Source organism: Oncorhynchus mykiss, chromosome 1 (assembly GCF_013265735.2).
Source record: "Oncorhynchus mykiss isolate Arlee chromosome 1, USDA_OmykA_1.1, whole genome shotgun sequence".
Lineage (NCBI taxonomy): Eukaryota > Metazoa > Chordata > Actinopteri > Salmoniformes > Salmonidae > Oncorhynchus > Oncorhynchus mykiss.
In genome coordinates this window covers 95,152,762-95,169,772 of record NC_048565.1, presented here as the reverse complement: position 1 = coordinate 95,169,772, position 17,011 = coordinate 95,152,762, and the positions used below count along the sequence as shown (strand labels likewise).

The window sequence follows — 17,011 nt, the reverse complement described above, 5'->3', positions numbered from 1 at the left end:
AGAGACACAGAGACATGAGAGAGTAAACACTACAGAGACATGATAGAGTAAACACTACAGCGACATGAGAGAGTAAACACTACAGAGACATGAGAGAGTAAACACTACAGAGACATGAGAGAGTAAACATTACAGAGACATGATAGAGTAAACACTACAGAGACATGAGAGAGTAAACACTACAGAGACATGAGAGAGTAAACACTACAGAGACATGAGAGAGTAAACACTACAGAGACATGATAGAGTAAACACTACAGAGACACAGAGACATGAGAGAGTAAACACTACAGAGACATGAGAGAGTAAAAACTACAGAGACATGAGAGAGTAAACACTACAGAGACACAGAGACATGAGAGAGTAAACACTACAGAGACACAGAGACATGAGAGAGTAAACACTACAGAGACATGAGAGAGTAAACACCACAGAGACACAGAGACATGAGAGAGTAAACACTACAGAGACATGAGAGAGTAAACACTACAGAGACATGATAGAGTAAACACTACAGAGACATGAGAGAGTAAACACTACAGAGACATGAGAGAGTAAACACTACAGAGACATGAGAGAGTAAACACTACAGAGACATGATAGAGTAAACACTACAGAGACACAGAGACATGAGAGAGTAAACACTACAGAGACATGAGAGAGTAAACACTATAGAGACATGAGAGAGTAAACACTACAGAGACATGAGAGAGTAAAAACTACAGAGACATGAGAGAGTAAACACTACAGAGACACAGAGACATGAGAGAGTAAACACTACAGAGACACAGAGACATGAGAGAGTAAACACTACAGAGACATGAGAGAGTAAACACCACAGAGACACAGAGACATGAGAGAGTAAACACTACAGAGACATGAGAGAGTAAACACCACAGAGACATGATAGAGTAAACACTACAGAGACATGAGAGAGTAAACACTACAGAGACATGAGAGAGTAAACACTACAGAGACATGAGAGAGTAAACACTACAGAGACACAGAGACATGAGAGAGTAAACACTACAGAGACATGAGAGAGTAAACACTACAGAGACATGAGAGAGTAAACACTACAGAGACACAGAGACATGAGAGAGTAAACACTACAGAGACATGAGAGAGTAAACACTACAGAGACATGAGAGAGTAAACACTACAGAGACATGAGAGTAAACACTACAGAGACATGAGAGAGTAAACACTACAGAGACATGAGAGAGTAAACACTACAGAGACATGAGAGAGTAAACACTACAGAGACATGAGAGAGTAAACACTACAGAGACATGAGAGAGTAAACACTACAGAGACATGAGAGAGTAAACACTACAGAGACATGATAGAGTAAACACTACAGAGACACAGAGACATGAGAGAGTAAACACTACAGAGACATGAGAGAGTAAACACTACAGAGACATGAGAGAGTAAACACTACAGAGACATGAGAGAGTAAAAACTACAGAGACATGAGAGAGTAAACACTACAGAGACACAGAGACATGAGAGAGTAAACACTACAGAGACACAGAGACATGAGAGAGTAAACACTACAGAGACATGAGAGAGTAAACACCACAGAGACACAGAGACATGAGAGAGTAAACACTACAGAGACATGAGAGAGTAAACACTACAGAGACATGATAGAGTAAACACTACAGAGACATGAGAGAGTAAACACTACAGAGACATGAGAGAGTAAACACTACAGAGACATGAGAGAGTAAACACTACAGAGACACAGAGACATGAGAGAGTAAACACTACAGAGACATGAGAGAGTAAACACTACAGAGACATGAGAGAGTAAACACTACAGAGACACAGAGACATGAGAGAGTAAACACTACAGAGACATGAGAGAGTAAACACTACAGAGACATGAGAGAGTAAACACTACAGAGACATGAGAGAGTAAACACTACAGAGACATGAGAGAGTAAACACTACAGAGACATGAGAGAGTAAACACTACAGAGACATGCGAGAGTAAACACTACAGAGTCATGAGAGAGTAAACACTACAGAGACATGAGAGAGTAAACACTACAGAGACACAGAGACATGAGAGAGTAAACACTACAGAGACACAGAGACATGAGAGAGTAAACACTACAGAGACATGAGAGAGTAAACACTACAGAGACATGAGAGAGTAAACACTACAGAGACATGAGAGAGTAAACACTACAGAGACATGAGAGAGTAAACACTACAGACACATGAGAGAGTAAACACTACAGAGACATGAGAAAGTAAACACTACAGAGACATGAGAGAGTAAACACTACAGAGACATGAGAGAGTAAACACTACAGAGACATGAGAGAGTAAACACTACAGAGACACAGAGACATGAGAGAGTAAACACTACAGAGACATGAGAGAGTAAACACTACAGAGACATGAGAGAGTAAACACTACAGAGACATGAGAGAGTAAACACTACAGAGACATGAGAGAGTAAACACTACAGAGACATGAGAGAGTAAACACTACAGAGACATGAGAGAGTAAACACTACAGAGACATGAGAGAGTAAACACTACAGATATATGAGAGAGTAAACACTACAGAGACACAGAGACATGAGAGAGTAAACACTACAGAGACATGAGAGAGTAAACACTACAGAGACATGAGAGAGTAAACACTACAGAGACACGAGAGAGTAAACACTACAGAGACATGAGAGAGTAAACACTACAGAGACATGAGAGAGTAAACACCACAGAGACACAGAGACATGAGAGAGTAAACACTACAGAGACATGAGAGAGTAAACACTACAGAGACATGATAGAGTAAACACTACAGAGACATGAGAGAGTAAACACTACAGAGACATGAGAGAGTAAACACTACAGAGACATGAGAGAGTAAACACTACAGAGACACAGAGACATGAGAGAGTAAACACTACAGAGACATGAGAGAGTAAACACTACAGAGACATGAGAGAGTAAACACTACAGAGACACAGAGACATGAGAGAGTAAACACTACAGAGACATGAGAGAGTAAACACTACAGAGACATGAGAGAGTAAACACTACAGAGACATGAGAGTAAACACTACAGAGACATGAGAGAGTAAACACTACAGAGACATGAGAGAGTAAACACTACAGAGACATGAGAGAGTAAACACTACAGAGACATGAGAGAGTAAACACTACAGAGACATGAGAGAGTAAACACTACAGAGACATGAGAGAGTAAACACTACAGAGACATGATAGAGTAAACACTACAGAGACACAGAGACATGAGAGAGTAAACACTACAGAGACATGAGAGAGTAAACACTACAGAGACATGAGAGAGTAAACACTACAGAGACATGAGAGAGTAAAAACTACAGAGACATGAGAGAGTAAACACTACAGAGACACAGAGACATGAGAGAGTAAACACTACAGAGACACAGAGACATGAGAGAGTAAACACTACAGAGACATGAGAGAGTAAACAGCACAGAGACACAGAGACATGATAGAGTAAACACTACAGAGACATGAGAGAGTAAACACTACAGAGACATGATAGAGTAAACACTACAGAGACATGAGAGAGTAAACACTACAGAGACATGAGAGAGTAAACACTACAGAGACATGAGAGAGTAAACACTACAGAGACACAGAGACATGAGAGAGTAAACACTACAGAGACATGAGAGAGTAAACACTACAGAGACATGAGAGAGTAAACACTACAGAGACATGAGAGAGTAAACACTACAGAGACATGAGAGAGTAAACACTACAGAGACATGAGAGAGTAAACACTACAGAGACATGAGAGAGTAAACACTACAGAGACATGAGAGAGTAAACACTACAGAGACACAGAGACATGAGAGAGTAAACACTACAGAGACACAGAGACATGAGAGAGTAAACACTACAGAGACATGAGAGAGTAAACACTACAGAGACATGAGAGAGTAAACACTACAGAGACATGAGAGAGTAAACACTACAGAGACATGAGAGATTAAACACTACAGACACATGAGAGAGTAAACACTACAGAGACATGAGAAAGTAAACACTACAGAGACATGAGAGAGTAAACACTACAGAGACATGAGAGAGTAAACACTACAGAAACATGAGAGAGTAAACACTACAGAGACACAGAGACATGAGAGAGTAAACACTACAGAGACATGAGAGAGTAAACACTACAGAGACATGAGAGAGTAAACACTACAGAGACATGAGAGAGTAAACACTACAGAGACATGAGAGAGTAAACACTACAGAGACATGAGAGAGTAAACACTACAGAGACATGAGAGAGTAAACACTACAGATATATGAGAGAGTAAACACTACAGAGACACAGAGACATGAGAGAGTAAACACTACAGAGACATGAGAGAGTAAACACTACAGAGACATGAGAGAGTAAACACTACAGAGACATGAGAGAGTAAACACTACAGAGACATGAGAGAGTAAACACTACAGAGACATGAGAGAGTAAACACTACAGAGACATGAGAGAGTAAACACTACAGAGACATGAGAGAGTAAACACTACAGAGACATGAGAGAGTAAACACTACAGAGACATGAGAGAGTAAACACTACAGAGACATGAGAGAGTAAACACTACAGAGACATGAGAGAGTAAACACTACAGAGACATGAGAGAGTAAACACTACAGAGACATGAGAGAGTAAACACTACAGAGACATGAGAGAGTAAACACTACAGAGACATGAGAGAGTAAACACTACAGAGACATGAGAGAGTAAACACTAACGAGACATGAGAGAGTAAACACTACAGAGATATGAGAGAGTAAACACTACAGAGACATGAGAGAGTAAACACTACAGAGATATGAGAGAGTAAACACTACAGAGACACAGAGACATGAGAGAGTAAACACTACAGAGACATGAGAGAGTAAACACTACAGAGACATGAGAGAGTAAACACTACAGAGACATGAGAGAGTAAACACTACAGAGACATGAGAGAGTAAACACTACAGAGACACAGTCGACTAGAAACACAAACAACCAATTTTATAAAGAAATATAAATAAAGTGACTAGAAATATATTGGTTGATGCATTTTGACATTAGATGCCAGATACCATGGTAGATTGATGCAGTTTAATGGTAGATACCAGGTCGATAAGTGACTGACGGTAGATTGATGCAGTTTAATGGTAGATACCAGGTCGATAAGTGACTGATGGTAGATTGATGCAGTTTAATGGTAGATACCAGGTCGATAAGTGACTGATGGTAGATTCATACAGTTTAATGGTAGATACCAGGTCGATAAGTGACTGATGGTAGATTGATGCAGTTTAATGGTAGATACCAGGTCGATAAGTGACTGATGGTAGATTGATACAGTTTAATGGTAGACACCAGGCCGATAAGTGACTGATGGTAGATTGATACAGTTTAATGGTAGATACTAGGTCGATAAGTGACTGATGGTAGATTGATACAGTTTAATGGTAGATACCAGGCCGATAAGTGACTGATAGTAGATTGATACAGTTTAATGGTAGATACCAGGTCGATAAGTGACTGATGGTAGATTGATGCAGTTTAATGGTAGATACCAGGCCGATAAGTGACTGATGGTAGATTGATGCAGTTTAATGGTAGATACCAGGCCGATAAGTGACTGATGGTAGATTGATGCAGTTTAATGGTAGATACCAGGCCGATAAGTGACTGATGGTAGATTGATGCAGTTTAATGGTAGATACCAGGCCGATAAGTGACTGATGGTAGATTGATGCAGTTTAATGGTAGATACCAGGCCGATAAGTGACTGATGGTAGATTGATGCAGTTTAATGGTAGATACCAGGCCGATAAGTGACTGATGGTAGATTGATACAGTTTAATGGTAGATACCAGGTCGATAAGTGACTGATGGTAGATTGATGCAGTTTAATGGTAGATACCAGGCCGATAAGTGACTGATAGTAGATTGATGCAGTTTAATGGTAGATACCAGGTCGATAAGTGACTGATGGTAGATTGATGCAGTTTAATGGTAGATACCAGGTCGATAAGTGACTGATGGTAGATTGATGCAGTTTAATGGTAGATACCAGGCCGATAAGTGACTGATGGTAGATTGATACCGTTTAATGGTAGATACCAGGTCGATAAGTGACTGATGGTAGATTGATACAGTTTAATGGTAGATACCAGGTCGATAAGTGACTGATGGTAGATTGATGCAGTTTAATGGTAGATACCAGGTCGATAAGTGACTGATGGTAGATTGATGCAGTTTAATGGTAGATACCAGGCCGATAAGTGACTGATGGTAGATTGATGCAGTTTAATGGTAGATACCAGGCCGATAAGTGACTGATGGTAGATTGATGCAGTTTAATGGTAGATACCAGGCCGATAAGTGACTGATGGTAGATTGATGCAGTTTAATGGTAGATACCAGGCCGATAAGTGACTGATGGTAGATTGATGCAGTTTAATGGTAGATACCAGGTCGATAAGTGACTGATGGTAGATTGATGCAGTGTAATGGTAGATAGACCTACCTGCTGAACAGTCGAGTTGCCTCCATTGAGGACAGCTATCCCCAGCTTCAGAGTAGAGGCCACCATGGGACCCATCTCACCTGGTGGGGAACACAACACCTTTATACTGGGTCTAGTACGTCACAAGGTAGCTACCTACCTACTGTGGACAGAGCTCTGCTTTGTTGTGAGAGTTATGGGTCACTGAGATGTCCAATGTATTCATCACACATGGCTACTCTTTCCATGACATAGACTGACCAGGTGAATCCAGGTGAAAGCTATGCTCCCACTTCAATCAGTGTAGATGAAGGGGAGGAGACGGTGGTTAAAGAAGGATTTTTAAGCCTTGAGATAATTGAGACTTTGATATTGTATGTGTTCCGTTCAGAGGGTGAATGGTCAAGACTAAATATTTAAGCGCCTTTGAACGGGGTATGGTAGTAGGTGCCAGGGCGCACTGGTTTGTGTCAAGAACTGCAACGCTGCAGGGTTTTTCACGCTCAACAGTTTCCTGTGTGTATCAAGAATATAGTCCACCATCTAAAGGACATCCAGCCAATTTGACACAACTGTGGGAAGCATTGGAGTCAACATGGTCCAGCATCCCCTGTGGAACGCTTTCAACACCTTGTAGAGTCAACATGGGCCAGCATCCCCTGTGGAACGCTTTCAACACCTTGTAGAGTCAACATGGACCAGCATCCCCTGTGGAACGCTTTCAACACCTTGTAGAGTCAACATGGGCCAGCATCCCCTGTGGAACGCTTTCAACACCTTGTACAGTCCATGACCCGACAAATTTAGTCTGTTCTGAGGGCTGAAAGGGGGGGGGGGGGGGCAGCGACTCACTATTAGGAAGGTGTTCCTAATGTTTTGTCCACTCAGTGGACATCCTGTTCATCCATTCTACTCAGAGAGCTTACCTTTGCTGGCGCTGATAGTCTGCAGCACCATCTCTGCAGCACCTCGGTCGTGTAACCTGGCCTGCTGATATAGCAGCTTCTGTTTCTCCATCTCTTTTTCCTGCAGGAGGGAGGGAGGAAGAGGAGGAAGAGGAGGAGGAGGAGAGACCTGAGAGACTGCACCTTCCTGTCCAATCAGACCACCGTGCACCCATCGGGCTATAAGACACTCAACACCACCCTGGAGGTGAAGACCTACTCCTGCACCAGGTCCAAGATCACCTTCCGTAGGTGTTTTCTATCAACGTCTTTCAAATTGAATTCAGGATGATGTCACCGGTGTTAATAATGCCTGTTGAAGACAAATGTATTACAATATTGTAACTCATAACCACAGGGCCCCACATTGGCTAGTTAAGACTACAGAGGGCTTGGAGCTGGATGGGAGCAGGCAGTCTGTCTGTGTGTTAGTACAGTGAGGTGGACTGTAAGCTCAGTGCTGAGGGTCATGAGACAGATAGACAACGAGGGGGACAGTGTCATGTCTCCAGCAACACCCACTGAAACAGTGACAACCAAACAGCAGCAACAACTCTGCCCGACTGAGGGAACAGCATGGCAGGGAGCGCTATAGGGGTCCAGGCTTGGCTGCTTCCCCACTTTCCATCTGAGCCACAGCAGAAGAACACAAGGGGATGGAAGAGCTCGGGAAAAGCAAGATGGCCGCTCTCCTAATTTAGGCTTTTTTTTTTTTTTTACAGTGTTGAAGAAAAAAACAAATCAGGAAGCGGAGAGGGGCGGGGCTGAACGATATGAATGAGGAACCTTCAAAAGGAACATGAAATACAGAAATACTGGAAAGGAAACAAGATGCAAAATCAACAAGAGACAGTTGTTTTTTTGAGAACTTTGTTACCAGAGATTCTTCCTCCTTCTTGGCAATTTTGTTGCTTAAACCTTTGCTTATATCACGCTGGGGAAACAGAATGGTATCATTTCACAGTGCACGGATCCCACCCAGCTATACTCAGAAAAAATAGAAAAACCTCCCAGAAAATGATGGTGAAAAGATTGGTGTAATAAGGACAGGATGTGGTCCTGAGGAACAGCCGTGAGCAGCCTACTGAAAAGCCATGCTGATTAACATCCTCAGTGTTTTAAGAGTGTCGCTGCATGATCACACAAACCACACGAGGAAAAAAAAAGATACAGATGTACACCATGTTCCATTATAACAGGGGCTCCAGAGTGGAGCAGAGGTCTAAGGCACTGCGTCTCGGTGCTACAGGCGTCATTACAGACGTCCCCTGGTTCGATTCCAGGCTGTATCACAACCGGCCGTGATTGGGAGTTCCAAAGGGCGGAGCACAATTGGCCCCAGCGTCGTCCGGGGTTAGGGTTTGGCCAGGGTAGGCCGTCATTGGCCCCAGCGTCGTCCGGGGTTAGGGTTTGGCCAGGGTAAATAACAAAATGTGTTCTTAACTGACTTGCCTCGTTAAATAAATCAAAATAAAAAATGTGGCCAATCTATGGTAAATTACACCAGGTATGAGACAGATGAGCCATATCATTATCATCTGATTGGATCTCCAACTTGAGATCCACAAGTCTCCCATTAATGTCAATGAACGATGTGTGAGAAAGTTTGTATTGCACAAGATTGTGTCAACTCAACAGAGAAGACTCTACGTGTCATCTCTTCAGGGGTCATTATCTCAACTCAGAGAAGACTCTACGTGCCATCTCTTCATGGGTCATTATCTCAACTCAGAGAGAAGACTCTACGTGCCATCTCTTCAGGGGTCATTATCTCAACTCAGAGAGAAGACTCTACGTGTCATCTCTTCAGGGGTCATTATCTCAGCAGAGTAGACTCTACGTGCCATCTCTTCAGGGGTCATTATCTCAACTCAGAGAAGACTCTACGTGCCATCTCTTCAGGGGTCATTATCTCAACTCAGAGAGTAGACTCTACGTGCCATCTCTTCAGGGGTCATTATCTCAACAGAGTAGACTCTACGTGCCATCTCTTCAGGGGTCATTATCTCAACTCAGAGAAGACTCTACGTGCCATCTCTTCAGGGGTCATTATCTCAACAGAGTAGACTCTACGTGCCATCTCTTCAGGGGTCATTATCTCAACAGAGAAGACTACGTGCCATCTCTTCAGGGGTCATTATCTCAACTCAGAGAAGACTCTATGTGCCATCTCTTCAGGGGTCATTATCTCAACTCAGAGAGTAGACTCTACGTGCCATCTCTTCAGGGGTCATTATCTCAACTCAGAGAGAAGACTCTATGTGCCATCTCTTCAGGGGTCATTATCTCAACTCAGAGAGTAGACTCTACGTGCCATCTCTTCAGGGGTCATTATCTCAACTCAGAGAGAAGACTCTATGTGCCATCTCTTCAGGGGTCATTATCTCAACTCAGAGAGTAGACTCTACGTGCCATCTCTTCAGGGGTCATTATCTCAACAGAGTAGACTCTACGTGCCATCTCTTCAGGGGTCATTATCTCAACTCAGAGAGTAGACTCTACGTGCCATCTCTTCAGGGGTCATTATCTCAACTCAGAGAGAAGACTCTATGTGCCATCTCTTCAGGGGTCATTATCTCAACTCAGAGTAGACTCTACGTGCCATCTCTTCAGGGGTCATTATCTCAACTCAGAGAAGACTCTATGTGCCATCTCTTCGGGGGTCATTATCTCAAATCAGAGAGAAGACTATGTGCAATCTCTTCAGTGGTCATTATCTCAACTCAGAGAGAAGACTCTATGTGCCATCTCTTCAGGGGTCATTATCTCAACAGAGTAGACTCTACGTCCCATCTCTTCAGGGGTCATTATCTCAACTCAGAGAGAAGACTCTACGTGCCATCTCTTCAGGGGTCATTATCTCAACTCAGAGAGAAGACTCTAGGTGCCATCTCTTCAGGGGTCATTATCTCAACTCAGAGAAGACTCTACCTACCATCTCTTCAGGGGTCATTATCTCAACTCAGAGAGAAGACTCTACCTGCCATCTCTTCAGGGGTCATTATCTCAACTCAGAGAGAAGACTCTATGTGCCATCTCTTCAGGGGTCATTATCTCAACTCAGAGAGAAGACTCTACCTGCCATCTCTTCAGGGGTCATTATCTCAACTCAGAGAGAAGACTATGTGCCATCTCTTCAGGGGTCATTATCTAAACTCAGAGAAGACTCTAGCTGCCATCTCTTCAGGGTTCATTTAAAAGCTGCCTGCAAGCCATGGGAAACTAAATAACCCACATTTTAAAAGACGTCACCCTCTTTTTAAAATGCTTCTGGGGGAGGGATGGGCAAAAGTTAAATGAGTTGGACGGTGTTCAAGAGGAGATACCTACTTCAAAACTCTTCACCTCCTCTCCATCCTCATCCTCTTCATCATGACAGCTCTGGTGGAGAAATGGATGATACAGAAAGAGAAAGACATTATAACCAATAAATCAATCAACCAATGAAGTGATCGGGCCAATCAAATAATAAATCAATCAACCAAGTGATCGGACCAATCAAATAATAAATCAATCAATCAACCAAGTGATCGGACCAATCAAATAATAAATCAATCAACCAAGTGATCGGACCAATCAAATAATAAATCAATCAACCAATGAAGTGATCGGACCAATCAAGTAATAAATCAATCAACCAATGAAGTGATAGGACCAATCAAGTAATAAATCAATCAACCAATGAAGTGATAGGACCAATCAAGTAATAAATCAATCAACCAATGAAGTGATAGGACCAATCAAGTAATAAATCAATCAACCAATGAAGTGATAGGACCAATCAAATAATTGATGAATCAGTAGAAAAACATAATGGATTGTGACATAAGACCACTCTGAATGCAAGAGGTACCTTAGCCATAATGTCAGCATAGGCCATGTAGAGAATGTCCTCTTCCAGCTTACTGCAACACACAGTAGATAAGGTCATTATTATTGTGTCATAGTAGTAGTAGAATCAGGAAGGTTCTAGAACATCAGGTAGACATCAGATCCACTGTAATGGATCAGTTACAGCCGTGGCATTATCATGGTTTTATACCACCGGGTAGAGAGGATGATGTATCCTATAGAGTGTTACAGTCCTGGTTTTATACCACCAGGTAGAGAGGATGATGTATCATATAGAGAGTGTTACAGTCCTGGTATTACTATGGTTTTATACCACCGGGTAGAGACGATGATGTATCATATAGAGAGTGTTACAGTCCTGGTATTACTATGGTTTTATACCACCGGGTAGAGACGATGATGTATCATATAGAGAGTGTTACAGTCCTGGTATTACTATGGTTTTATACCACCGGGTAGAGACGATGATGTATCATATAGAGAGTGTTACAGTCCTGGTATTACTATGGTTTTATACCACTGGGTAGAGAGGATGATGTATCATATAGAGAGTGTTACAGTCCTGGTATTACTATAGTTTTATACCACCGGGTAGAGAGGATGATGTATCATATAGAGAGTGTTACAGTCCTGGTATTACTACAGTTTACTAACCAGCTAGAGAGCAGTTACCCACCACTTCTCAGTCAGGGCCGTCCTGCTGAATAACTGTATGAGCTGATGAAGAGGGTCAATCCTCTTGGCTCCCTCATCTTCTTCAGGAGGCTCTTCTCCTCCAGGTCTCTGTGAAGACAGAATAAAAATAAAAAATGATTCTTCACAATCCACAAACGTCAAATCTATTTCTACGGGGCCTTCTAGTCTACACCACATCTACACAGGTAACACTCTCAAGTCTACTCCCTAGAGACCATATGAACACTACTCCCTAGAGACCATATGAACACTACTCCCTAGAGACCATATGAACACTACTCCCTAGAGACCATATGAACACTACTCCCTAGAGACCATATGAACACTACTCCCTAGAGACCATATGAACACTACTCCCTAGAGACCATATGAACACTACTCCCTAGAGACCATATGAACACTACTCCCTAGAGACCATATGAACACTACTCCCTAGAGACCATATGAACACTACTCCCTAGAGACCATATGAACACTACTCCCTAGAGACCATATGAACACTACTCCCTAGAGACCATATGAACACTACTCCCTGGAGACCATATGAACACTACTCCCTAGAGACCATATGAACACTACTCCCTAGAGACCATATGAACACTACTCCCTAGAGACCATATGAACACTACTCCCTAGAGACCATATGAACACTACTCCCTAGAGACCATATGAACACTACTCCCTAGAGACCATATGAACACTACTCCCTAGAGACCATATGAACACTACTCCCTAGAGACCATATGAACACTACTCCCTAGAGACCATATGAACACTACTCCCTAGAGACCATATGAACACTACTCCCTAGAGACCATATGAACACTACTCCCTAGAGACCATATGAACACTACTCCCTGGAGACCATATGAACACTACTCCCTAGAGACCATATGAACACTACTCCCTGGAGACCATATGAACACTACTCCCTAGAGACCATATGAACACTACTCCCTAGAGACCATATGAACACTACTCCCTAGAGACCATATGAACACTACTCCCTGGAGACCATATGAACACTACTCCCTAGAGACCATATGAACACTACTCCCTGGAGACCATATGAACACTACTCCCTAGAGACCATATGAACACTACTCCCTGGAGACCATATGAACACTACTCCCTAGAGACCATATGAACACTACTCCCTAGAGACCATATGAACACTACTCCCTAGAGACCATATGAACACTACTCCCTGGAGACCATATGAACACTACTCCCTGGAGACTATATGAACACTACTCCCTAGAGACCATATGAACACTACTCCCTAGAGACCATATGAACACTACTCCCTGGAGACCATATGAACACTACTCCCTAGAGACCATATGAACACTACTCCCTAGAGACCATATGAACACTACTCCCTAGAGACCATATGAACACTACTCCCTAGAGACCATATGAACACTACTCCCTAGAGACCATATGAACACTACTCCCTAGAGACCATATGAACACTACTCCCTAGAGACCATATGAACACTACTCCCTAGAGACCATATGAACACTACTCCCTAGAGACTATATGAACACTACTCCCTGGAGACCATATGAACACTACTCCCTAGAGACCATATGAACACTACTCCCTAGAGACCATATGAACACTACTCCCTAGAGACCATATGAACACTACTCCCTGGAGACCATATGAACACTACTCCCTAGAGACCATATGAACACTACTCCCTGGAGACCATATGAACACTACTCCCTAGAGACCATATGAACACTACTCCCTAGAGACCATATGAACACTACTCCCTAGAGACCATATGAACACTACTCCCTAGAGACCATATGAACACTACTCCCTAGAGACCATATGAACACTACTCCCTAGAGACCATATGAACACTACTCCCTGGAGACCATATGAACACTACTCCCTAGAGACTATATGAACACTACTCCCTAGAGACCATATGAACACTACTCCCTAGAGACCATATGAACACTACTCCCTAGAGACCATATGAACACTACTCCCTAGAGACCATATGAACACTACTCCCTAGAGACCATATGAACACTACTCCCTAGAGACCATATGAACACTACTCCCTAGAGACCATATGAACACTACTCCCTAGAGACCATATGAACACTACTCCCTAGAGACCATATGAACACTACTCCCTAGAGACCATATGAACACTACTCCCTAGAGACCATATGAACACTACTCCCTAGAGACTATATGAACACTACTCCCTGGAGACCATATGAACACTACTCCCTAGAGACCATATGAACACTACTCCCTAGAGACCATATGAACACTACTCCCTAGAGACCATATGAACACTACTCCCTGGAGACCATATGAACACTACTCCCTAGAGACCATATGAACACTACTCCCTGGAGACCATATGAACACTACTCCCTAGAGACCATATGAACACTACTCCCTAGAGACCATATGAACACTACTCCCTAGAGACCATATGAACACTACTCCCTAGAGACCATATGAACACTACTCCCTAGAGACCATATGAACACTACTCCCTAGAGACCATATGAACACTACTCCCTGGAGACCATATGAACACTACTCCCTAGAGACTATATGAACACTACTCCCTAGAGACCATATGAACACTACTCCCTAGAGACCATATGAACACTACTCCCTAGAGACCATATGAACACTACTCCCTAGAGACCATATGAACACTACTCCCTAGAGACCATATGAACACTACTCCCTAGAGACCATATGAACACTACTCCCTAGAGACCATATGAACACTACTCCCTGGAGACCATATGAACACTACTCCCTAGAGACCATATGAACACTACTCCCTGGAGACCATATGAACACTACTCCCTAGAGACCATATGAACACTACTCCCTAGAGACCATATGAACACTACTCCCTAGAGACCATATGAACACTACTCCCTAGAGACCATATGAACACTACTCCCTAGAGACCATATGAACACTACTCCCTGGAGACCATATGAACACTACTCCCTAGAGACCATATGAACACTACTCCCTAGAGACCATATGAACACTACTCCCTGGAGACCATATGAACACTACTCCCTAGAGACCATATGAACACTACTCCCTAGAGACCATATGAACACTACTCCCTAGAGACCATATGAACACTACTCCCTAGAGACCATATGAACACTACTCCCTAGAGACCATATGAACACTACTCCCTGGAGACCATATGAACACTACTCCCTAGAGACCATATGAACACTACTCCCTAGAGACCATATGAACACTACTCCCTAGAGACCATATGAACACTACTCCCTAGAGACCATATGAACACTACTCCCTAGAGACCATATGAACACTACTCCCTAGAGACCATATGAACACTACTCCCTAGAGACCATATGAACACTACTCCCTAGAGACTACTCCCTAGAGACCATATGAACACTACTCCCTAGAGACCATATGAACACTACTCCCTGGAGACCATATGAACACTACTCCCTAGAGACCATATGAACACTACTCCCTAGAGACCATATGAACACTACTCCCTAGAGACCATATGAACACTACTCCCTAGAGACCATATGAACACTACTCCCTGGAGACCATATGAACACTACTCCCTAGAGACCATATGAACACTACTCCCTAGAGACCATATGAACACTACTCCCTAGAGACCATATGAACACTACTCCCTAGAGACCATATGAACACTACTCCCTAGAGACCATATGAACACTACTCCCTAGAGACCATATGAACACTACACTACTCCCTAGAGACCATATGAACACTACTCCCTAGAGACCATATGAACACTACTCCCTAGAGACCATATGAACACTACTCCCTAGAGACCATATGAACACTACTCCCTAGAGACCATATGAACACTACTCCCTAGAGACCATATGAACACTACTCCCTAGAGACCATATGAACACTACTCCCTGGAGACCATATGAACACTACTCCCTAGAGACCATATGAACACTACTCCCTAGAGACCATATGAACACTACTCCCTGGAGACCATATGAACACTACTCCCTAGAGACCATATGAACACTACTCCCTGGAGACCATATGAACACTACTCCCTAGAGACCATATGAACACTACTCCCTGGAGACCATATGAACACTACTCCCTAGAGACCATATGAACACTACTCCCTAGAGACCATATGAACACTACTCCCTAGAGACCATATGAACACTACTCCCTAGAGACCATATGAACACTACTCCCTGGAGACCATATGAACACTACTCCCTAGAGACCATATGAACACTACTCCCTAGAGACCATATGTACACTACTCCCTAGAGACCATATGAACACTACTCCCTAGAGACCATATGAACACTACTCCCTAGAGACCATATGAACACTACTCCCTAGATACCATATGAACACTACTCCCTAGAGACCATATGAACACTACTCCCTAGAGACCAGTGATGAATATATGAACACTACTCCCTAGAGACCATATGAACACTACTCCCTAGAGACCATATGAACACTACTCCCTAGAGACCATATGAACACTACTCCCTAGAGACCATATGAACACTACTCCCTAGAGACCATATGAACACTACTCCCTAGAGACCATATGAACACTACTCCCTGGAGACCATATGAACACTACTCCCTGGAGACCATATGAACACTACTCCCTAGAGACCATATGAACACTACTCCCTAGAGACCATATGAACACTACTCCCTAGAGACCATATGAACACTACTCCCTAGAGACCATATGAACACTACTCCCTAGAGACCATATGAACACTACTCCCTGGAGACCATATGAACACTACTCCCTAGAGACCATATGAACACTACTCCCTAGAGACCATATGAACACTACTCCCTAGAGACCATATGAACACTACTCCCTAGAGACCATATGAACACTACTCCCTAGAGACCATATGAACACTACTCCCTAGAGACCATATGA

At 42.9% G+C, this 17,011-nt stretch overlaps 1 protein-coding gene across 1 annotated transcript in view; it reads right to left on the bottom strand.

Annotated features, from left to right (window-relative positions):
- LOC110511675 (ryanodine receptor 2-like) overlaps window positions 1-17,011 on the bottom strand; it is a 532,917-nt gene that overhangs the window by 80,299 nt on the left and 435,607 nt on the right. The window contains exons 79-83 of the mRNA XM_036989200.1: window positions 12,016-12,122; window positions 11,341-11,392; window positions 10,818-10,868; window positions 7,470-7,569; window positions 6,565-6,644 (exon numbers count right to left, since the gene is read on the bottom strand). Of these exons, the coding sequence (XP_036845095.1) occupies window positions 6,565-6,644; window positions 7,470-7,569; window positions 10,818-10,868; window positions 11,341-11,392; window positions 12,016-12,122 (390 nt within the window). The remainder of the gene's footprint in view (window positions 1-6,564; window positions 6,645-7,469; window positions 7,570-10,817; window positions 10,869-11,340; window positions 11,393-12,015; window positions 12,123-17,011) is intronic.